The sequence below is a fragment of the Telopea speciosissima genome, chromosome 3 (genome assembly GCF_018873765.1).
Source record: "Telopea speciosissima isolate NSW1024214 ecotype Mountain lineage chromosome 3, Tspe_v1, whole genome shotgun sequence".
Classification (NCBI taxonomy): domain Eukaryota; kingdom Viridiplantae; phylum Streptophyta; class Magnoliopsida; order Proteales; family Proteaceae; genus Telopea; species Telopea speciosissima.
Window position 1 is genome coordinate 2,280,326 of NC_057918.1, and position 19,090 is coordinate 2,299,415.

Consider the following 19,090-nt stretch of genomic DNA (forward strand, 5'->3'; position numbering starts at 1 on the left):
CACATGGGAGGAAAGAGATAGACTCATGGGCCAGAGTGCTGGCGTAGGCCACACTCCCGGACAAAGATCTTTTTCCCAAAAAAAAAAAAAAAAAGGGAAAAGAAAAAGAACTGTCTGGAAGTGTGATCTATGCCAACGCTCTCATGTGTCCCTCTTTCTATAACCTTGTAAAAAGACATTCTTACCCCTTATTTAGGGGAAGAGAGAGAGAGAGAACCACTTCCCAAAACAGGAAAGGGGATGGCTGTTAGGCTGGTCAATGACAATGTGCCCATGTATGACTGTATGTTTCAGGAGTGAGTTGTGAGTTTTTTTTCCATTTTATGAGGATGGAGTGGTCATTTCGCCCATTCTATCTTGCAGAGGAATTAGGATCCTCTACTGCCTAGCTGCCCGGTAGGACCGTGCTGCCTAGACACGGTGCTGCACGCAAAAATCGCCTTACCCCCACTCGGATAAGGCATTTGGGTAGGAGTAAGGTGGACATTACGCACAGCACCTTGACTGGACAGCACAGTCCTACCGAACAGCTCGACACTAAAGGATCCAAATCCCTCGCAGAGGAGCCACGGGGTCATTAGCTTCTCTTTTTTCAGGGGGAAAAAAAAAAAACAAAGTCAATTAGGGCGGGCACCGAAATCCCAAGCCAAGACTGTTTCTGCGTTTTTTTTTTTCCTGACCTGTCTTTTCAATTTCATCCCACGGTCCCATTCACACCTCACCCAGCCTAGAAATTCTCCTCGTTAACAAGATCCGAACCCGACTGCGTACTATGAACTTTCCTCACCTGGAAGTAAAATAGGGGTAAAGGTACTCGTACAAAAAAAGAAAAGAAAGCAGAGAAAATGGTCACTCGATCGGGTCTAGGGTTTCAAAGCCTTCTTATTTCTTGATTCCCCGAGTTCAATATCTAAAGTCTTCCATGGGCATCTTTCCACACCCTATAACAACTCGTGAATCACTAGTCTGGAACAGCTCTGTTCCATCTCCTTCTGAAGGTTAGTGTTCTTTCTGGTCCCCTGCATCTCTTTTGGATGGAATAGAGAAACCCTAATTCACTTGTTTACAGTTTACGGATTCAGGTGTCCCGTTTTATGCGGTGGATGGTCTCCTATTTCATCGAGGAAGAGGTACTGAAAACAATTAGTTCGTGACTTTGTATCTTGATTGATTGATTGATTTTGAACCATTGGGAGAGTCCTAATGCCAGAGGAGGAGGACCTGGTCGAGCTTAAGTTCCGTCTGTACGATGGTACAGACATCGGACCGATCCGGTATTCCTCAACCTCGACTGTTGCCATGCTCAAGGAAAGAATCATCGCCGAATGGCCGAAAGGTTAGCAGCCGCTTTCTGTTGATATATGGTCATCGTCATGTTTCCTCCTCAGGCTTGTACTGTAATTTTATATCCTTCTCTGCTTATTTCCCGCGTTACTTCGAAGTAGTATTTATTCTCTATAGTCAGGTTGACTTCTTGTTTAGTCATTCAGAGCAGACTTACCCTGGGGGTTTAGAGTAGTCTTTTTTGTGTTTTGTTCCCTGACCAATTTTAGTTATGATTGGCCCCTTTCCGCCAGGAAGTAAACGCTTTTGTGTTTAGGCTGCTCTCTCAAACGATAATTTCTCCCCCAAATTAAGTAGTTATTTTTGTGGGGCTTTGGATAATAGTAGTAGGTTCTCATTTATGAGCCTATACTTAGTTTTTTAATTTTTTTTTGGGGTGGAGGGTGGGTTGAAGGCAAACGATTTGGATACTTTCTGTAGTTTGTTTCCAAATTTGGAGCAGTAGTAATTAAACTGTTGGAATATATGGTTATCTATAGATGATTTCAGTACTCTACTCCAAATGGGAATGGAGAAATAATTGGAGAGAGTGGGTGGGGATTGCTGTCCTTGAAACTTAATTTATTTTAGTTTTACAGGGTGGGAAATTTTAATATTTATTGAATAAGTTGTTTGTTCTTATGTTATCATAATTATATTGCTGTATCAGAATATGGACCCATGAAACTTGAAATGAATTTTTGTATGCGCAACACAACAATGCAACTTCCTTGCATCAAAATCACAAGGATGCTAAATTTTATTTGGTTGGTGGCTTATGGCTATTGAGGATGCGAGACTATCTAATTAAATGTATATTGGCTACTGAGGATGCTAAATCTCATTTGGTCTGGGAAGAGTGTTAGCATTGTTTGGCTGCAAATTGGGGCACACAACGTGGATGGTACACCTGGAAAGGCTGATAGAAATTGCGTGTTTATAGGATGCTTTCTTGGGCAAATATTGGGCACAGGTCTTTTAGATGTGTCAGGGGTGCTGCTGTGTCAATTCAAGCTATCTTAGCAGATACATGAGCACTTTCGAAACTGAGTATGCCTTTTATTCTCACAAAGATTTATAACGAGGGAAGGTAGTTTAGGTCTTTCATCATGCGCTCCTTTTGGGTGCAGCTTAACATTTATATTATGAGTTTGAGGAAGGAGAGGTAAAATTCCATTATCCTCTGTTAATTTCCCTATCTTGTGTTAGCTTCTTCATCCTCCCCTATTGCTTATCGATTGGAGGGTAATGAATCCTCCTGTGTATTTTGGAATTTCTGGCATCTATGCATGCTAGTAGTGCCTACTTATGAGTGGCCAAGTGGAGGTGTGATGTCTGGTCAAGCGCTTCTAACTTATTCTTCATTCTTTAGACAACTTACGAGTCATACCTAGGAACCATATATCTGTATGCCCATCAAGGGCTCATCTTAGGTCAAAAAACTGGGAAGGATGAAATATTAGATTGGTCCTGTTGGAAGTTTCTAGGAGTTAAATATGATGCAGTTTTCAACTTGAATGATTTCTGTGTGAGTCAGTACGTGACGCAGGAGCTGTTCCATGGGCCGGGTCAAACCTGTTTGATAACCCAAACCAAGATGAACCGGGTCCCAACCTTGTTCTGGTTCAGTAGGATATGTAGGGTTTATTTTATTTGGGGAATATATCTAATCTTTTATTTTGGGTAGCTATTAGACATTAGGGAGATTTCCAATTAGAGTTTGATTGAATTTCTATTTTTATTAGTCAAGTTTTAGGAAGTAATTAGGAGTCTTTATTTTTGGGTATTATAAATAGATGTGTAACCGACGCTTGGAAGGTAGATTTGATGAATTAATTTAATTGAATTGTTTATGGTACCGGTATGGTGCGATAGCAATGGTTGTGTGACCATCTCTTCCCCCCCCCCCCGCGGTTCTCTCTCGTATCCCTTCTTTACTTCTTCTTTCTCTTTTTCCTCCTAGCTGTCGTAACCTTTACTGTTCCTTCTCTGTTCCAGGCAGTAACAACAGTCCTTCTCCTTGGTTTCCGACATCTCTTTCCCCTTCTTTCTCCCTGTGATTAGGGTTGAAGGAACCCCTTTCCTAGGCGATTCAAACAGTAAAACCCCCTACCCCATTCGGCTTTCCTATTGTGAGTAAACCCAGAAATCAAATCTGGTTGAGAGACCATTCCACCAGATCTGTTGCAGCCATTCGTTGCTTGGAACATATTGTTTGTTTGGATATGATATTAGTTGGATTCATGAGGGCTTTGGGTTATGATTCTTTGATTGAGATATTGGAGTAAACAAGCTCAGTCAAGTAAGTTCCCTTGAGACCAAATCTGGTTTCCGCTAGTTGCAGTTTCGTCCCAAGGTTGAAGACGATGACCCCCTTCACCCCATGATTCCTTTGTTGCTTTTGCTTTATTCCCACTTTCCAATAATACCCTCCCCTTAGTCCTTTAATCCCTCATGTCCTTATTTTATCCTTAGTTCCAAGTATACCCTTTACCCATTATATGTGTTATCCCACTTCTTAGTTTGTTTTCTTTGTTAGGTTGATTCCCAATATTTATAGAATTGCCACCCTTTATGATAAACTTCAATTTATTTACAGGTTTTGCCACCAATCCTTTTACTACAACCTTCCATTATTCGAGTGGGCACATAAGCGATCCGAGCCGGGTTTTCAAACCCCGGATCCGCATCATTGTGCCTTTGGTCCTTGCGGTGTATGTAAATGCACAGTTTATAGAGCTACTAACTTTTGGGCATAGTTGTCATGGTGTCGCCAATCGCCGCCATGGCGTCATATCGCTGGAGAAGTGGGCATATCGACCACCGATATGGATGATGTAAGAATATCGACCGATATGGCCTCCATGTCGTCGCCATGGACGCCATACCACGACATATGGCCATATCGGGCGACATGGTTGTTTCAAATTATAAAACTTAATTTTTTAACAATAATTTTTTTTAAGCATTTTTTATTTTAATGCTTTTTCCTTAACATAAAAAAAAATTAAAAAAACATCAAACAGAAAACACTAATACATTATTGACTAATACACAATCACAGATTCACATCAGCAAATTTTTTTTTTTTAATTTAGATGGGTTGTTTATTAGCTTTATTCACTCAATATAAATTACGTTCTTGTAATTGTTTTTTTGTTTTGTTACTTTTGTAGTCACTTTCATATGAATCATATCTCAACTCTCATGATTTTTCAACTTTATTATCAACAAGACTATTGCTATCAATTATTTGATAATCCATGATTTCATATACACTAATGGATATTACACTTTCATGAATTAAACCATAGTAGATTAGTAGTACACTTTCATGTTAATTTTTGATGTTATAGGGTATATATTATAGCATACTAAATGACATTAAAAATAGAGAAAATAAAAAATCAAACATGGTCGATATGATCGCCATGGCAACGCCATGGCGGGCGACATGTCGATATATCGACATGCCACCCCTCTACCGACTTGGATTGCCGTGACGACGTGACAACTATGCTTTTGGGAGTCCTTGTAAACCAATTGAGATGACCTAAAATGAAACCACAGGAATGGCAGAATAAGAATCATTGTAAAGCAAAGTCATCAGAAAAAAAATTTTAAATAAATAAAAAAAAAGAAAAAGAAAAGAAAAGCAGGATCACCATTTACAATATTTTAAAATGATAATTACCTAGTAAATTAATCTCTTGCGCATTTCTGAAACAGTATGGCTCATTGGAGGCATAAATAATACATATATGGCCTTGATCCATCCCTTGGAAAGGAAAATTGATATGGGAACAAAACCCAAATACAAAGTTGTCTAATTCTGTCTAATGTGCATGTCTGACAAGCAATGAATATTAGGTGCCTGTGGTTGGTTATTTTGTTTATTTATTATTTCTCATGCTTAGTTTTCTCTTTCTCAGATGAGACATGATTCACTATTTCCATTAAATCCAGGTTTTGCTTTTAGGCTGTATTTAAAATTAATATTTATAGCAAGTCTGGTGTCTGGTTTATTGTCTTTGTAGATTTGAGTTTCTTAAATTTTTTGTGTTTGTTTTTCTCATTGTCAAAGTTTAACTAGAACTCCAAGATTTAGTCTTCTGTGGACCACCATTTTAAGGTTGTTACCTTTTTTAGGATTTTACTCAATTTATCAAAATAGGTTAGATCAACTGATCACGTTGTGGCTCAAATTAGGGGTGAGATTAATATTTTTCTCATTCACAGTAAGGACGATGAACCACCTGAAGGAAACCGACTCAAAACAGGACTGAACTTATAGAATCCTAATCCAGCCTAACTAAAACACGTAATAACAATTAAAATCAAGGCACTAAATTAACTAATTTCGTAGGCCTAGCTTCTACCCATATTATAGGCCCATTTAAGTAGCTCATTACAATGAAAACACATTGGATCAAAGGCCTAACACATGCATAACCCAACCCAATTCTTAATTCCATTAAAATAAGCCCAATTCTGTTTATCTGCATCACTTGTTCATTATTGTTGCTATTTGATGTTGTCTTGACTGTGCTTGTTCATTGCAGATAAAAAAATTGTACCGAAAGCGGCAAATGATGTCAAACTGATAAGTGCTGGAAAAATCCTGGAAAACAACAAGACTGTTGGTCAATGTAGAATACCCTTTGGTGAGCTCCCAGGAGGAGTCATCACTATGCATGTTGTTGTTCAGCCATCTCTAGCAAAAACAAAAACAGGTAGTTGTATCTTTTTCTTATGGGCTTTAATTTAATAATCTTTTTCCTTGGCAGATTGTCATATTGTTTTACAAGGTAGAAAAGATTTAAGGTATTTGAAGAAGAAATGATGACAGTATATATGTTATGTGCTGTCTGCATTATTTTTTGTGAGCATAGATTGTTTTGAATTCTAAAGACTAGGTTCATGTTATTGTTGCTCTGTTTTTTCATTTCCTTTTAGCTCTTTAAAAAAAGACCGGTACAAAGTTCTGAACCTCATGAGTTCCTAATGGCTAATGGGACTTATTTTGATATCTTTTTATTATTATTAGTTTTTTTCTATCCATGTTTCATTACTTGTTGGTGGGGATGTGAGTTTCATTTTATGGATGAAGAAAATTGAGCTCACAAAGGCTTATGCCAATTACTTGGGTTTAGCTGCTGATTGTACCATTCCATTATATGTGAAGCCATAGTTGATCTTTCACAGATAATACATTTAATAAAGAGTAGTAATTAAAAAAAAATATAACTATGACAAGAATTCAGAGTTTAGGCTGAGGTAATAAACATGCGAGGGAAAGGGCAAAATTACTTAGGTTGAGAAGATGAGCAAGGACATGAGCGCATGGGAGTTAACAGTTGCCTTAAATAGAAGTATAGGGGAACAATATTTGTGTAGCCAAATCTTAGGTTGCAGACTTGCAGTAGAAGATATTGGTTCTAGAGTCGATCACTAATCCCAACCAAATCTGATGGCTAAAGAAACGCTCCATCATGTACTTGTATAAGTGCAAAAGTGCAAATACAAATACAGTTATTAATCAATCACTGTAGAAAAGCATATAGTGGCTTTTACAACCTTTGAGCTTGTATTTATTTTATAGAAGTTGTATAGTGTAAATGCAAGTTTTAAATCAATATAATATGCTATTCACTTAAACTTTCTCCTATTACTGCTGTTATTATTATTATTGTTCTCTTATGCTGCATTTTGATTCCTGTATTGTTATAATTGTGAATGAGAGTACTGTACTTGCGATCCTGGTGGTTGTGTGGATGTTAGTTGGCATCCAGTCACACCATACCCTTATCCACCAGGCCGGGGTGTGACAAGTACAGTTATTAATCAATCAGTATAGTGAAAGATGGTTATTGTAAGAAGGACCCTATATTACAAGCTGGAAATTCTGCCCTTTGCTTGGTTGTGATTTAATAATGATCTTGGGGAATGTATTGTTTGTGCTAAATTCTTAGCCATCTTGCTTCAAGGCTTCAGTGTTACATCCATACTTGCCAAGGAGTTAAGTATCTTTTCATATTCTTTTTAAAATATCTGTTTCATATCCTTGCCAAAGCGAAGTTGCATTTCAGTGGCTTGGGAAGATTCTGCTGCTGTAGAGGTCTTAGCCTAGGAGGACCAAGGCCAATCAGCAGCCATTGATTTTGGGATCATATAAGGGTCTTTTAATGGGTATAGGGGATTAGAATAGTTCATTTCTGTTCAATTTTAGTTGTGTGTGTGTGGAAGGGGTGGGGGGGGGGGGGGTTGGGGAATGAAAAAATTCATTTTAATTTGAAAAGAGTATTTTGTATCTGGTCATGTGGACTCTTTGTGGTAGTCTCTTTGTCATTACTTTTTTTTGGTCCTGATTAGATTCAAGTATGGGTTATTATGTCTATTGATATTTGACTGAGTTGATATACGTACTTGTTTCAGTTGTAGATTTGCTTGTACAAAAATTATGGTTGCTGACAGTTACTTTGTGCTTTTGTCTGAACAGAAAAGAAGGTTGATGATTCCCCTAGGAAAAATGTCTGCACTTGCTCCATATTGTAAGAGCAATAATGTGATTGGTGGATGCAAAGTTGAGCTGCCTGTACTGGGTCCATTTCCTGGGCCATGAGTTGCTGGAAAGACACCCTTTGAACAATGTCTCGACTGGGGTGTCAAAATCGTTGGAAGGATGTTCATATGATGTTGTTGTATACATAGTGGTTGTTTATGTACTTAGCTACCTGTTCTCTTAATTAGTAAGATTGGGGTTGATAATATGTGGTGGGCCATGTCAACACATTCCTGGTATTTTGAAATTATTATTTCTTGTTTTTTTTTTCCCCCCTTTATTAATTTTTTTTGGGGGTTTGGGGAGGTTGTTATGTTGTGAATTATGTTGGTGTGAAGAGATGTTGAGTCTCCCCATCGTCCATGTTAATTTTTTTTATTTCAATGAATCAGGAACCGAATATGTGCAGTTGAAGTTGTGTCATCTGATTGTAATGAGTACCAGAGGATGCCTTGATTTTAACTCGGTTGCAATTACCATATGGATGTTTTATTTTACCCTTAAAAATGTCCTTTACCTGATCTTCATGCCTAGTTGGTGTGTGGACCATTTAGCTGTGGCTTCTTACTATATGATGAGGAGCGCAACCATTTAAAGTCCCAATAACCAAATACCCTCCGTCCTCATATAATTGTGTGAGATGTCTAATTTCTGTTGTGCGGTTCTAATGCAATTGACCTCCTGAAGATAACTGAATAGATTATGAGACTTGACCAAAATACACATGCATACCCAGCCTTGGTGTGGTTTAATCTATTTCTGCTTGTCTAGCTTAGATGTAGCAAACCGCTAAAACTGAAATTCCTTCATTAAGATTGCAGGAGAGCACTAGAACTTCTTTCCAAGAAAACTTAAAATAGATTATGAGAATGTAGTAAAATACTCATACATAGGCCATTTTTGTGGTGTCGGTGGGAGGCGAGACTACCCAAGATCTGCTGTATGGAGTATCAAAGTTTTAGTCGATTTGGCATTTACACCGTTCGCTACTGTATAGATTGAAGAATCAGATAATCTCTCATATTACTCCTCGTATGCCTCACATTAGTTTTTAAAATTGTTGATTATAGTCATGGGGGAAGAATCAGATCGTCTTTCATTCAATTTAGAAGTCATTCTTGTTAACAGTTGTGGTGAATCTTTACAGAAAAGAGATCGGCTTCTTCCTTGGAAACTACAAGTTATTTGGTTATCTCTGAGACACATTTAAGCTCATGAGGTTGAGTTTGTCTTCCAAAGATGGACCGGGTATTGGTCTTCCTCTTGCTACCTTGTGACTTGCTTGTTAAGCGAGATTGTAGCAATCACATGAACATGAAACCATGCAGTATCGTTTTCTATAGAAATGCGTTAAAACTGAAATTCAGAGAGGCAATGAACTGAGCATTTTGCAGCACTTGATAGAATATCACGATCTGATGCATTCACTAACACCTGGTTTTCAGATGTCTTCCGAATTGGATTTTAATCACAAATTAGGAATGGAATTGCAGCAAAGCTTCAAAACTAGCCAAGATTTACAAGGAATCACCTCATGATACAAAAAAGTTAAATGATAGGAACACCTACAAAACAACCTCGTTCCAAATACCAAATGACAATCCAACGCTAGATAATCAAAATGATAACATACAGAAACAAACATCTAAAGCTGCTGAAAGACCCTCTCAGCTGCTTCTATTGTATTTTGGATGTCTTCCTTAGTATGAGCCAAGCTCGTGAACCCAGCTTCATACTGTGAAGGTGCCAAGTACACGCCCTCCTCCAACATTCCTCTAAAAAACCTTGCAAACTTCGTGGTGTCACTCTTTTTTGCATCCCCAAAACTATAAACGGGCCCTTCTGTGAAGAAGAAACCAAACATCCCACTAATATAACTGCCACACATCTGGTGCCCAGCCCTCTTTCCAGCATCTAAAATCCCCTGAATGAGCTCTCCAGTGATCTTATCCAAGTACTGATAACTACCCGGCTCCGTCAACCGCTTGAGCGTTTGGATGCCAGCCGTCATTGCCAATGGGTTCCCACTCAATGTCCCAGCCTGGTACATGGGTCCTGCTGGTGCCACCATCTCCATAATCTCTCTTCTACCCCCGTAAGCACCAACCGGAAGGCCACCACCAATAATCTTCCCAAGAGTTGTAAGATCAGGAGTTATTCCAAAATACTCCTGAGCTCCACCATATGCCAAGCGGAATCCAGTCATTACCTCGTCAAAGATGAGGAGAGCACCGTTTTCTTTTGTAATTTGGCGAAGAGCATTTAGGAAGCCAGGTTTGGGTTCTATAAAGCCAGAATTTCCAACAACTGGTTCGAGAATTACAGCAGCAATCTCTCCTGTGTGTGTCTCAAAGAGGTTCTCCACAGTTGAGATGTCATTGAAGGGAGATGTAAGGGTGTCAATGGTGGCAGCTCTGGGGACTCCAGGGGAGTCTGGGAGTCCAAGGGTGGCAACCCCACTGCCAGCCTTGACCAGGAAAGGGTCAGCATGGCCATGGTAGCAACCCTCAAACTTAATAACCTTTGGACGGCTAGTGAAGGCACGGGCCAGGCGGAGCACACCCATGCAGGCTTCTGTACCTGAGTTCACGAATCGGACCATCTCAATACTTGGAACAGCTGAGATCACCAACTCAGCCAGCACATTCTCTAGAACACATGGTGCACCGAAGCTTGTGCCCTTCATCATTGTCTCAGCTAGGGCTGCAAGAACCTGCACATAAAGGGTCAAAGACCAATTCACAATGCAATACAGATTAAGACACTAATTATCACCTCACAAGAGGGTATCAGAAGAGAGGGTTCAGAATAAGAAGATTTGAACCACAATTTGATGCATCCTCAAATTTCTGGGCTAAATTTGATGATCTTAACCATCTGCTCCAATGTATCCTTTTGGAAACCAGAAGGAATTAGGTAAGCAGGCTAGGAATTGATTGACAGATCATATTGTGATCATTATAACCCTGAACAGGTTCTTTTTATCTGAGAGGTACTCATCATTGGCACCTCAAGCCAGCTATTGCATTTTGGGATAATGATGTCATGAAACCTCAATTATATTTATTTCATAGCAAAAAAATGTGGTCATTGAAGCGAGATGTATTGACATACAGACATAATAACAGGGCTATATCCTCATGGACGTGGTGGAAACCAGAAACCCTTAATTAGGGCACCAAATGACCCAAAAGTTTAGAACTGCTTTTAGACAATGATTTTCATCTACCTTGGTCCCCTGTTGTTCTGACGCTAGTCACCATATCAACATACATATCTTTAATCATGTCTATGTATTTACATGACATCCTTCTTTTTTCTAAAATATTCCAGATTAGCTCTCTAGGGACTCTGTCGTAGGATTTTTCTAGGTTGATCTTTCTTGCCCTCTCTATATCTTTCCACGAGTCTCCTTAATAAGAAAATTACCTCCATTGAGGATCTTCCTTGGCATAAATCCGAATTGGTTTTCTGAAATAGTAGTTTCCTTTCTCAGGTGAGTTTCAATAACCCTCTCCCATAATTTCATCGTATGACTCATTAACTTTATGCCTCTATAGTTATTACAATTCTGAATATTTCCTTTGTTTTTATAAATTGGGACCACAAAGCTTCTCCTCCATTCATCTAGCATTTTCCTAATGGTCATAATCTTGTTAAACAACTTGGTTAGCCAGGATAGACCACAATGTCCTACGTACGGCTGTATTCATCAAATAGCTAATTTACATGGCTAAAAAAATCTTAGGAAGCAGTTTATCAAAATTACTCTTCCCCCACCCCCCCCTTTTTTTTTAAGGCAAGATGGCCTTCAAAGGGGCAAAAGAACTCACTCTAGTGTTGTTCATTAAAAAATAAAAATAATAATGATATAGACATATAGTATTTTCCAAAGAATAAATTATGAACTATTTTATATATTTATCTGCGGAAAGTTTTCATTTTAAGAGGAAAAAATTGAAAACCATATTTTGATTTGACTTTTCTTAATTGGTGGGGAGGAAAAGGCAAACATCCTCGATGTTCCAACAATGATTAAAGGGATTTTCTTATTGACACCCTCAAGGTGTCAAATAATTTATAATGTTACTTTTTTGTCCTTTTAGGATTACACACAATTTTTTTTTCCCAATGAGGGTAACTATTGTCATTTCCCATGTGTACTCGAAATATATGCATGACAATGACACCTTTTGATAATGACAAATTAATATGTTATTTTCAAATTATTTTTGAAACCCTTTTATGGTTTTATACCCCTAACTTAAAAAACTTTGAGAATAAGACAAGGGGCAGTTAAAAGAAGGTGTCAAGTTCTAAATACTTTTATAGAGGTGTCATTCAGACACTCCCATGATTAAACATGTTTGAGCTATGCTCCTTTAGACGAAAGTGAAGAAGAAATATGGATATGGAAAACATGTACAAGTCAAATAATTCAAAATGTGTAGTCCACTGCAGTACCAGCCAAATCTCGAAAGAGGACTGAGAGAACTACCCACAAATTAAAATACCCTCAAAGTCACCTGAATACATGCAGAACAGTTACTCATCACATAGACCAGGTTTATGTTAGAAAATGTGAAGACTGAACATCACCTTGTCATCGGCATGACCTATGATTGCAGGGCCCCATGAACCAACATAATCAATGTACTCATTGCCATCAACATCCCACATGTGAGAGCCTTTCACAGAGTCGATCACGATTGGTTGCCCACCAACTGATTTAAAGGCACGGACAGGGGAATTCACTCCGCCAGGCATCAAATCCTATTGCCACGATTGTCAGAAGTTGAATTTGAGTATTTGCTTCTAATTTCATGACCAAAAGAAAGAAATAAAGAAAACCATCCAATAAGAAACATACAAAAACAACAACAAACTCAGCCTTATCCCAACCCAATAAGAATTTGAACTCTGAATGCAATTCTATGTCCGGGGTGAGCTTGAGAAATTAATAATACTACTTTCTCTATGTAGAATTCTACTCTTCTCCATGTTTCAGTTTTCAAGGGAACCTCATACATGTCTACTTTACTTTTAATAACTAGGAATATACATTAGTATCAATACTATAGGGGCACACCCCAAGAAAAATCATGGAAAAGTTTAAAGACCCAATTTATGATACAATATGAAATTATGACCAAGACAAGTCTACCAGTTTCAATGAATTATGAAAGTCCAACTTTTGAAAAGAAACCATTATTCTTGATCCCTTGAGTTCCATAAGAATGAAAGGGCAATGGTAAGGCAGGGTTTGGTTCTATACCCATCACATTATTGTAAACTCCATTTCCTTATGTGACCTATAATGCAACCTGAAATTATTCCTTTGCAGGAGGCTATAATCCATTATCTAGTACTTTGTTGCAGGTATACCTAACACTGTAAGAAGTGAGAACAGAGTTATATGCAACTATTAGTGAAGACCTCATCTACTGCATTAATTTTACATGGAAACCCTACGTACAGGATTATATAAGATGCTAGGCTGCTGGCACAATATGAGCTTGAGTTCAACAATATTAGGAAAAAAAGCACTGCTTTAGTTTCAATTGGGGAAAAAATTAATAAGGATCTTGTCACTTCACTAAACCCCACCAATTTTAAGGCTTTGAGGCAAGACCAACCCATTGTCTGCGCTTATAAGTATCTAGATTTTCAAAGGAATTGCATCTCCTCCAAAACTTGCAAATGACTAATTAGCGTGTCCAACTGGGCTTCAGAATGAAGCTCAGGATTGAGAACAAACATGGATTAATTATACGATAAAGACATTGACCTGGTGAAACCTACCATCAGAGAAGTTCCATGGCATATAAACTACATTAGTTCAAAGGTTAATATGCTAACTGTAAGCTTTCCAAGCAGGGTTTACAATCCACGACTGAGATGGACTGTCAGCCAATATTCAGCCAAGTCCTCAACTCAACTCAACTCAACCCAGCCTTATTGCAACTAAATGGGGTTGGCTACATTAACCTTACCCTCCAATCAGCTCTATTCAAATTTCAAAGTCATACTTGATACAAGGCCTGAGCTATGGATGGTTTTCCTCATCACTTCTCCTAGAGTCATTTTAGGTCTATCCCTGACTCTTTTAGCTCCTTCAATCAGAATCAAATCATTCCTCCGTACTGGAGCATCTACAGGCCTCCATTGTACATGGCCATGCCACCTCAAACAACTTTTCGTAGCTTATCATGCATTGGAGCTACTCTCAAATCAGCTCTAATTTGTTCATTCCTCACTTTATCCTTCTTGGTTTTACCACACATCCATCTTAGCATCCTCATCTTAGCTACACTGAGTTTATCTATATGATGCTTACTTCATCCTTCTTGGTTTTTACCACACATCCATCTTAACATCCTTATCTCAGCTACTCTGAGTTTTTCTATATGATGCTTCTTAAATGCACAACATTCCGCACCATACATCACAGCCAGTCGTATAACTGTCCTATAAATTTTTCCATTTAAGTTTTAAAGGAATATGTACTCCGGACGCACCTCTCCACTTCATCCATCCTATTTTAATTCTCTATGTAACATCATTTACATGTTTGCAAGTAATTAGTCAAGAAGATTTCTACCCAAACAAGAGTAGGTAGAGTTGGTACTTGGGCTCTTTTCCGTACGACAAGGTCTAGTGTTCAAGCCTCATTTTGGCTGCTCATCAGGGCTCTGTATACCAAAGGCAATCTACAGATTTATCAATCACATTGACCATTAAATGAGAATCAATGGGATAGAAATGTCTTCATAAATGGTAATGAATAGCATCTGAAGCCCCTATATACGACTGTGATTTCAATCATGAAAAATCTATATACTGACATCAGATAATAAAGGAGATCCACTATTAAATATGCCAGTTCTAATATCAAGTTCTGTTCCAAGATACAGACCATTAACATATAACACCACAAAATGGATAAAAGGACAGGGCCAAATACCTAAAGTGAAAGGCAAAGGCTAAACTAAAAGAACACCCAGGCTGCTAATATAAATCTGTTAAGGCTGAATGAAATATCTTTCATCTACTTGATAAATATATTCTTCTGGTGAAGTCATTTCCTGCTTTTTCCACTAATTGTATCTGAAAATTCACCTTCGATAGTCTGTTCGACCAACAGAATATCCCTGGTAAATCCTATACATCCATTGAGATCCACAGAATTTCCAAGGGAGGTTTCAAAAGAGAATAAAATGTTGTATAGAAATATAACTTTTGATTCTTTTTCCCATACTGAATTTTCCCGGCCAATAATAACACATTTTCCCTTACTGAAATTTCTCTAATAACACTCTCGGAAAAACAAGGAAGCATAACCGAAGAAATATAAACTACAGAATTATCATCACAGCACAGCCTCATTTGGACAGTAAAAGTCGAAACACAAACCTAAATACGCTGAAAATCCAAAAGAAAACGGAGACTATAAAAGACGAATAAAAGGAATTTAGGGTTGGGGATGGGGGGTGGGGTTTGTTACCTTGGCAGCATTAAATATTTCTTCGGATTTCTGAAGCGTGAACTTCTTTTTCTCGACTGAGACTGCCATGTTTATCTGGGAAGAGATGCGACGAGGAGAAGAATTAGATGGGCATGGGCTCGAAGAGGGTCCAGGTGAGAGATTCGACAGCCATGAGAGGCCAACCCACGATGTAGATGCCATTGACTCCTTTCTCTCTCGTATACTCTCCTCTAGTTTTCTGATAAGTTATACTCTCCTCTAGTCCTCTTTACTGACTCTCCCTCTGAGTCCGAGAAGATAAGATACCTGCTAAAAGCTAACCATTCTAATCTAAAAGTTAGCATATAGCTAGCAGAGCTGGGAAGTTGTTCGGAACAACAGCAACAACTTGTTCCTCTTAAGACCCTTAAAATTATGACACGTGGCAAATTTATCTTTTTTTTTTAAAAAACAAAAATTTCAATGATCATGAGAGTATTCAACCCTGGCCTAACCCTAACCTAACCCGATTCTCCACTCTTTATTTTTTAAAACTAATTTAAATCACAAAAGTGGGACCCACTTTCTTCATTCTTCTCTCTTTAGTTTTTTTTATTTTATTTTAAATACTAATTTAAAATCAAATAATTCCTGCGTCTAGACACATGGGGTAGGCGAAATGACCACCTCGCCTTCGGAATGACCAACCCATGTGTTTGGGTGCAGTCTGCGTTGCGGCACATAGAACATCAGCCCTTAATTTAAATCACAAAATTGAGACCCTCCTTCTTCATTCTTCTAATCTTCTCCTCCTCCTCCTCCTTGTTCCTTCCTAGAATGGATCATCTAAACACACATGCAGGTGAACGTATATGTGAGAAGTAACCATTTGACATTTTTATTTCTAATAATATCTTTCCTCCCCTTGTAAATAGCAAGAATGGGGCATATAGTTGAATTTTTCTCCTCTCAGGTTCTTGTCCGGTCAGGTTCGTAGGTTCCTCTCATTGGGACGGCAGAAATGCCGACCTCACCCCACCTAGGTAGTGTGTTCGGGTAGGGGGTGAGGTTGTCATTTTTGACCCCCTCTGAGAGGAACCTACGAACTTGACTGGATAGGGAACCTGAGAGGAGTTAGATTCCATATAGTTACCTCTCACATGTAGGTACACTTGAGGAACTGGACTCTATTTTTTTGGAGGCGAACCATCCCTGCAAAGATGTTCTTCCTCCTAACCCGCTGCCCTCACCCTCCACCGCAACCCCATCTTCACCCAGTGAATATATTCTAGGATTTCAAATTGAAAAAATAAATACAAATGACGGAAGAATTAACTTTCTCAATATGCTTGAGTCATTTAAGCAGATTCATGGTTTAATATGCAGTAATCTGCTCCCTAGGTCCAAGTGGATGACATAAATTAAGACTATGGCCTCCAGTCCTTAACCTCCAAGTAGGGAGAGAAAAAAACGGAAGAGAGCTATGAGTATGTAGGAAAGAATGTCCAACAGAAACGTGCTCGGACGTGAAACAGATTTGAAGAAAGAAATTTGAGAAAAAGATCCTGTCAATCCGGGCAACTGGGCTGCATGTGCAGCGTCAGAGGTGAGGCGGTGCGCATTTACCACCTTACCCCTGCTCGGACAAGGTGCTTGGGCAAGGGCAAGGCGGTAAATGCACGCCGCCTCACCTTTGGCACTGCACATGCAGCCCAGCTGCCCGGATTGACAGGAGCCAAGTCCAGAAATTTGACTTCTCTAAAGTCCAGATAAAAATAAACCGATTTCGCTAACCTAGTATTTACTAGAGAAAATCTATTAGTGAATAATATTTCCTTCTTCTACCAAAATAATAATAATATTTCGTTCAAGTTAATTTGACTATAGTATCATCAATCATCATCAAGGATTCAGATATTCTACGGCGCGGGCTGCCTGTCCTGTTGTGCTGTGCAAACACAAGGTGACGTGCATTGACCGCCTTACCTTTGCCCGAGCGCCTTGCTTGAGCAGGCTAAGATGGTCATTGCATGCAGCCCTGTGTCTGCGCAACACAGGCAGGACAGAGCAGCGTGCCGTAGAAGATCTGTGTTGTCATCATCAAAGTCCTTTTAACTTTTAAAACTAGATCTCCTCACAATCCCACGACGTGTATTGGGTTGTTGACGTGTCAAAGGGAACATGGGTTTGAACAAGGCGAAAATCTCATCCATTAACCCGAACTTCTCAATTTCGTTGATTGAAAAATGGAGAGAAAGTGCGAGCGAGAAAACTGAAAACCTCAGGTTGAGTTCCATAGAGGATCAAAGAGAAGTGAAGCCAGAGCACAGGAGTAGGATTGCAAAGATGATTGATGTAATTATGTTTTCCTTCACTCTTAATGAATGAATAATTCCTTCACCCATTGTGGAATGAACTCATGATTGGACTCTTGAATCAGCGTTACATTCTCATCTCTTATTGACAGATGAAACAATCCTCCCCTAAGGTTATTGGTGTAACGTGATTGCATTGGGCAGTGATATTGTTTCAAAAATTGAAATTGGATCAGTCAAATTGGTTGTGATTTGTGAATCAACTGTGATTTATCCCAATTCCAATTGACTTGACATGGTCGATGCTAGTGTTTTGGTCACCGGATCGTCAAGCTTTTAGATCTGTGGTTTGATTCTAGGATTTTTGGGACCAATTTAGGTCTATTTCAATCCAAATCGAAATCATGAGGGATTGATTTGACCTCCCAAATTAAATTTTAATGACATTGAGGAGGGGTAATGTTGGCTTTGTACATAAGGAGTGAATAATGATGCAACAAAATTCCAATCATGAGGTCACATCACCAATGAATAAGTAATTCTTCCTTCTCTGAGAGGTGAAAGATAATTTAGTCCTTAAAAAAAATGCCAACCTTATAAATGTGTGAGCTTCGTTTGGCTTTAAGCACAAGAGCCACTTGAAAGTAATGGTGGAACGAAAAAAAAGGTGGGGAAGAGTAAGGTACATACACAATATCGTTTATGCAATTCCAATTAACTCTCATCCTATACTTGACACCGTCCTTGTTAGACCGAGTTTGATCGAGTCCATTCTTAAATCTCACACAGATTTTAATCCACTCCAATTCCTAAAGTGAGGCAGTGCTAGGTGGAGATATCGACACCCTGGCAGCTGCCGCATCCAACGGTCCAAGCTCATTGATATGGACAGTTAGATGCGGCAACTATCAAGTGTCGACATCTCCACCTACCACTGCCGCATTGCCACACTTTAAGGAATTGGAGAGGATTATTTTCCACCTCACACATGATTTTCAGGAGTGAGAGAATCATGGTCTAATAGGAGTAGAAAATTTATATTCTTGATCATAAATGTTTGCTACATGGTAGATTAAATGGGGCTGAAACTTTGGGGGCAGGTGCAGGGAATGTTCACATACGTGAGCGTACGTGAACAACTCACAATCGTTTAGATGGAATCTATTATGTGAGAATGTTCCATTTGAATGGTTATGAGTCGTTCACGTTCGCTCACGAACAAGAACATTTACCCCTCGTAGATTTCATGGTCCCTTTTCATTGATCAATGTTCAGTCCAAATAGGTTTCCATATGGCACAAGTATGCGTGCAAGACTATCTTAACACTTTTTTGGACATGCAAGACCAAGAAATCTTTTGCAATTTCCCCCTCCCTTAATTTGTCAAAATTGTATACTAATGTCTCATCGATAATTCTTTTCTAC

The 19,090-nt window shown here is 38.8% G+C and overlaps 2 protein-coding genes across 4 annotated transcripts; one reads left to right on the plus strand and one right to left on the minus strand.

Moving 5' to 3' along the window:
• The first annotated feature begins 778 nt into the window (after positions 1-778).
• On the plus strand, positions 779-8,299 carry LOC122656525 (membrane-anchored ubiquitin-fold protein 3-like). 2 transcript variants are annotated; one of them, XM_043851084.1, is made up of 3 exons: positions 779-1,336; positions 5,886-6,059; positions 7,823-8,299. In XM_043851084.1, the coding sequence occupies exons 1-3, from the start codon at positions 1,204-1,206 to the stop codon at positions 7,876-7,878; spliced, it is 363 nt and encodes a 120-aa protein (XP_043707019.1). In that variant the 5' UTR covers positions 779-1,203; the 3' UTR covers positions 7,879-8,299. The 2 variants fall into 2 exon arrangements, with proteins under 2 accessions (XP_043707019.1, XP_043707020.1); XM_043851085.1 differs by having other exon boundaries at positions 781-1,336; positions 5,886-6,056.
• On the minus strand, positions 5,907-15,598 carry LOC122656521 (glutamate-1-semialdehyde 2,1-aminomutase, chloroplastic-like). 2 transcript variants are annotated; one of them, XM_043851081.1, is made up of 5 exons: positions 15,390-15,598; positions 12,485-12,658; positions 9,519-10,598; positions 8,113-8,118; positions 5,907-5,923 (listed from the first exon to the last, which is right to left on the minus strand). In XM_043851081.1, the coding sequence occupies exons 1-3, from the start codon at positions 15,570-15,572 to the stop codon at positions 9,531-9,533; spliced, it is 1,425 nt and encodes a 474-aa protein (XP_043707016.1). In that variant the 5' UTR covers positions 15,573-15,598; the 3' UTR covers positions 5,907-5,923; positions 8,113-8,118; positions 9,519-9,530. The 2 variants fall into 2 exon arrangements, with proteins under 2 accessions (XP_043707016.1, XP_043707015.1); XM_043851080.1 differs by lacking the exons at positions 5,907-5,923; positions 8,113-8,118 and having other exon boundaries at positions 9,402-10,598.
• Positions 15,599-19,090: the final 3,492 nt, after the last annotated feature.

Bases quoted from the DNA above. Each gene is read 5' to 3' on its own strand.
- LOC122656521 (XM_043851081.1), bottom strand. From the start codon at position 15,572: ATGGCATCTACATCGTGGGTTGGCCTCTCATGGCTGTCGAATCTCTCA. The intron at 12,659-15,389 runs GTAACAAACCCC...TCGTGGCAATAG, and splicing joins AAATATTTAATGCTGCCAAG to GATTTGATGCCTGGCGGAGT. The intron at 10,599-12,484 runs GTGATGTTCAGT...CTTTATGTGCAG, and splicing joins TAGGTCATGCCGATGACAAG to GTTCTTGCAGCCCTAGCTGA.
- LOC122656525 (XM_043851084.1), top strand. From the start codon at position 1,204: ATGCCAGAGGAGGAGGACCTGGTCGAGCTTAAGTTCCGTCTGTACGAT. The intron at 1,337-5,885 runs GTTAGCAGCCGC...TGTTCATTGCAG, and splicing joins CATCGCCGAATGGCCGAAAG to ATAAAAAAATTGTACCGAAA. The intron at 6,060-7,822 runs GTTGTATCTTTT...TTGTCTGAACAG, and splicing joins AGCAAAAACAAAAACAGGTA to AAAAGAAGGTTGATGATTCC.